The 5000-nt window shown below is 37.2% G+C and overlaps 1 protein-coding gene across 1 annotated transcript in view; it reads left to right on the top strand.

The window, feature by feature from the left end:
* Window positions 1-5000, top strand: part of LOC143039911 (synaptotagmin-15-like) — a 1008258-nt gene that overhangs the window by 1001587 nt on the left and 1671 nt on the right. The window contains exon 9 of the mRNA XM_076210269.1: window positions 4724-4934. Coding sequence (XP_076066384.1) covers window positions 4724-4934 — 211 coding nt within the window. The remainder of the gene's footprint in view (window positions 1-4723; window positions 4935-5000) is intronic.

The following is a 5000-nucleotide window of genomic DNA, read 5'->3' as shown; positions in this document are numbered from 1 at the left end:
TCTTATAAAAGTTCTCCAACAATCATCTCCAATATACGCCAACACAATGGTATTTAACGAAAATGATTTTCTTTGAGTATGACAAATCAATAACAAAGTTCTTATAATAGTTTAATATATTAATAGTTCACTATGGATCAAATAACAAATGCAATAAATGTACGACATTACAAATGAAGTAGTTTTGGAACGTTTTCATTCTCGCTTCTAAGTAACGAAATCTGCAATAAATTGAGAACCCAAGTAAAGGGTTAACTAGAATAAACTTAGGCAACCTTGTCCATACAAACTTTAACACACGCATCTTTTTAAGAAAAAAGACCAGCGTAGGCGAGAATATAAAACCAAGGATTTTTATGTTTGGAAATTCTTTGTAGAAACACAAAGAAAATAAGAACAAAATTAGTCCTAAAAAGAAATACAGAAACACGTTTTATTTTTTATGCTATAGAAACGCCTATTTTCACAGTAATCAATACAGATGGTTGGCCTGGATATAATAAGTTGAAATTAAAAACAGGGGGGGTTGATCATCGTGTTGTTTTTCACAATAGGAATTCCGTAGATCCAGAAAATACTAATATATAATCATATGGTACTTTAGAAAGGCTTTGGCAGGAAGTCCGCAATTCTTTCCCTAATAATATAGGGTTTGAACAAGCTAAATTATGATTATTAGCTTTTGAATATATTTTTAATGACGAAGCTAAAAATTGAAAAGGTAGACTTAACGTTTTAATCAAATTATTTTAATTATTTTATTTCTTTTTAGTATTGTTTAGTTGGTTTAAAATGTTTTAACTATTTAGGGGTAGATGTTCTAGTACATCAATATAATTTATAACAACAGTCTATTTCTCCTCCATTTTCCTTAATCATCCCTGCCATTTTCTTAGCGCCTCCCACTGCTACCACCACTCCCTCCCTATCTTCTTCCTAGGGGGACAATTGTCCCAGGGGGCAATTGTCAACGGGGGAAATTGTCCTCCGGGGGAAATTGTCCTGATACGCAAACAAATTGCTATATAAACTGGAAACAATAGGAGGCATACATGGAAAACTATTGAATTGGATGGAGGATTTCCTACATGGAAGAAAAATGAGAGTAGTGCTCAGAGACAAATATTCAAAATGGAAAGAAATGAGCTGTGGCGTCCCACAGGGGTCAGTACTAGTTCCGATAATGTTTGCTATATATGTGAATGACATGCACGAAAGTATTGAATGTTACATGAAGTTCTTTGCGGATGACGCAAAGTTTTTAAAGAGAATAAACTCCGAAATAGACTGACTCATTACAGAGTGATCTGAACAAAGTCTCAGAGTAGAGCAAGAGATTGGAAGTACAATTCAACATCAAGAAATGCAGTATAATCGGATTTGGGAAAAGAAAGAATAGGATATCAGGACAGTATAAAGTTGACGGAAAAGAAATAAAGAACGTAAATTCTGAAAGGGACCTAGGAGTAATCATCACCAAAGACATGTCGCCGGATAAACATATGAATAAAATAATCGGAGAAGCATACAATTTGTTGAGATCAATAAAGGTGGCCTTTAAATACTTGGATAAGGAAATTATTTTAAAATATTACAAACACTGATAAGGCCAAAACTGGAATATGCAGTTCTGATATGATCACCCAGTACAAAAAAGAATATAAGAAAATTAGAAAGAATACAAAGAGCAACGACAAAGGTGGCCCCAACGCTTTCAAACCTGACATATGAACAAAGACTGACCGAATTGGAATTGCCGACCCTGGAACAAAGAAGAGAACGAGGGGACCTACTAACCATCTACAGAATTATAAAAGGAAAAGAACGCCTTGATGGAGAGGACTTATTAAAGTGGGACAGAGGAAAAACAAGAGGACATGTAATGAAACTCAAAAAGGACAACTACAGAAGAGACCTGAAAAAGAACAGCTTCCCACACAGAGTGATAGATATATGGAACAAATTGGACAAAGAAATAGTTTGTGCAAACGCAATACAAGAATTTAAAAACAAACTTGATCTTGCGAGATACAAAAACGGATCACCTCGAGCATAGCTCCCCTACCCGTAAAATACAACTAGACAAATACAACTAGGTAAATACACACACACGCGCGCGCACACACACACACACACACACACACACACACACACACACATATATATATATATATATATATATATATATATATATATATATATATATTGGTAGGAGGCCATGTTGTATACATGATTTCAAGAAATCTACAGCGACAATGGCGTTGTTGAGTTTATATTGGAGCTTTAATTTCTCTCGTGCAACAAGTTTCTGTGAAGGTTCCAAATAGCTGAGAAGGTGTCCAAAAGACATTAGGTGTGGTTTTCTCTTTTTTAATTCTCCTATACGTATTATACCGAGTAAGGTCGAAATACGTATAGGAGAATTAAAAAAGAGAAAACCACACCTAATGTCTTTTGGACACCTTCTCAGCTATTTGGAACCTTCACAGAAACTTGTTGCACGAGAGAAATTAAAGCTCCAATATAAACTCAACAACGCCATTGTCGCTGTAGATTTCTTGAAATCATATATATATATATATATATATATATATATTATATATATATTATATATATATATATATATATATATATATATATGTTGGAAAACAGCAAACACCATATTCAATTGAAGGGTTTATAAATAAATAAACCCTTCAATTGAATCTGGTGTTTGCTGTTTTCCAATATGGATCCCAGATTTCCAAATCTTCTCTTACATATATATATGTATATATATACATATATAAGAACATAAAAATGAAGGAGAGTGCAAGAGACCATGAGGCCTACACTAAGCAGGTCCTTGTCTATCAACACCTTTCATCCCCATCAATAAAGTTGTCTAACCGATTCTTAAAACACTCAATAGTGTCAGTGCTCACTACATGGTTACTGAGTCTATTTCATTCGTTGACCACCCTATTAGTAAACCAATTCTTTCCTATTTTCTTCTTAAATCTAAATTTGTCCAGTTTAAGTCCATTACTGCGAGTCCTGCCCTTCTGTCTTAATATGATAACCTTGTTTGCGTCACCCTTGTTAAAGCCTTTGATTCACTTGGATACCTCTGTTAGATCACCCTGCAATCTGCGTCTTTCCAGAAAATGTAAGTTAAGATGCCTAAGCCTCTCTTAGTAAAGTTAATTTCTGAGCCCATGTATAATTTTGGTCATTCTCCTTTGTACCGATTTTAGTGAATTGATGTCCATTCCATAAGACGGAGACCAAAACTGTACCGCATAGTCAAGGATAGGTCTAATTAATGCTAAATAGAGTTTGATAATTACTTCTGCACTTCTATTCGTAACCGTCCTAGCAATAAAACATAGTGCTCTGTTAGCTTTATTCCTGGTGCTAATGCACTGTTTCCTGGATTTAAGGTCAGGATTCACTAGGACTCTCAAGTGTCTCTCGTTCTCAGTTTTCTCTAAAACGTGTTATCTAAGCTATATCTATTTTCAGGGTTGTGTAGCCCTACGTGTAACACGCTGCACTTTGAGACATTGAGGTCCTTTTGCCATTTCACCGACTATGTGAACAATTTGTTAAGATCATCCTGCAGAATCTCTGCGTCGTCTCCTGACCAAATTAGGCGTCCTATCTTAGTGTCGTCCGCAAACTTACATCACTATCAATCCCATTGTTCAAGTCGTTTACGTACATAATGAACAATAAGGGACCCAAAACCGAGCCCTGGGGATCTTCACTACAAACAGATCCACCATTTGGATTTTATACCATTCATGGTGACCCGCTGTTTTCTGTCACTGATCCATTCTAACACTTTTCCTCCTATGCCATGGACTTTGATTTGATTTAGTAGTCTCTGGTGGGGCACCTTGTCGAACGCTTTGCTAAAGTCAAGGTAAATAACATCGTAACTATCATTGTTATCTGACGCCTTATACTGTATACATTAGTGTAAAAAGATAGAAGATTAGTCACACATTACTTACCCTTGGAGAAACCATGCTGTGAGCCATGAAACAAATTATGTCTCTCGATGTGATCTCTTATTCTGTTAACTATTATTGATTCGAGCATTTTACCTATAACTGATGTCAAACTGATTGGTCTGCAGTTGCATATTAGATGCTTTATCTCCCGTTTTGAAAATAGGAACAACGTTTGCCTGCCCCCAAGCAATAGGTACAAAACCAGTTCCTACCGACTTATTAAATATTTCTTAACTGGTTACAGGTTTCAAATTTACACTCTTGAAGCACTCTCGGAAAAATTTTCGTCTGGCCCAGGGATTTTGTAGCTTTAAATCATTGAATCTGCTTGACTACTTCTACCTTACTAATGCTGATATTTGTTAGTCTACTTTCTTCATCCCCACTGAAAATTGGATCGCAGTCAGGCACTTTATCTAACCTCTCTTTAGTAAATACCGATAAAAAATATTTGTTAAACTCTTTACTCATTCTTTCCTCCAACTCTATCATAACATTATCGTCGTTTTTTAATCGGGGCTGTCCTTTCCTTATTTTCTGGTCTGTAGAGATGAAAGAAGCCCTTGGGGTTGGATCTCGTTTGTCTGGCAACCTTAATTTCATAGTTACGTTTCGCTGTGCGTGTATTCTTTTTAACCAGTCTTTTCATATCATTATATTTGGATCTCCAGCCAGCAGCCTCGTAAAACTCTTCCTCCTCTTATCTCGGTGTCCTCCTCCCACAGTTCCCGTCGTCGAACAGCGAGCAATGGACCTGGGTGAAGGTGTCGCTCCTGAACCAGCGCCGCGTAATTAAGACGAAGAAGACGGCGGCGGTTGCCGTGACCCAGCACGACCCCCAGTACAACACCAGTTTCCACTTCAAGCCCCCGCTGGGCATGGAAGGCGCCCACCTCTCCATCCAGCTCATGGTCGGCAACGGGCCCATGGCCAAAGGTGTGTATGTGTGCATGTGTACGCTGAGGGTGGAGACCCACTGCGACGCCTCTTCCGAGATCATGT

This window comes from Oratosquilla oratoria, chromosome 27 (assembly GCF_046742065.1).
Source record: "Oratosquilla oratoria isolate Oo_2021 chromosome 27, ASM4674206v1, whole genome shotgun sequence".
Classification (NCBI taxonomy): Eukaryota; Metazoa; Arthropoda; class Malacostraca; order Stomatopoda; family Squillidae; genus Oratosquilla; species Oratosquilla oratoria.
The sequence above is the reverse complement of the archived record's forward strand: the minus strand, read 5'-3'. Positions and strand labels throughout refer to the sequence as shown.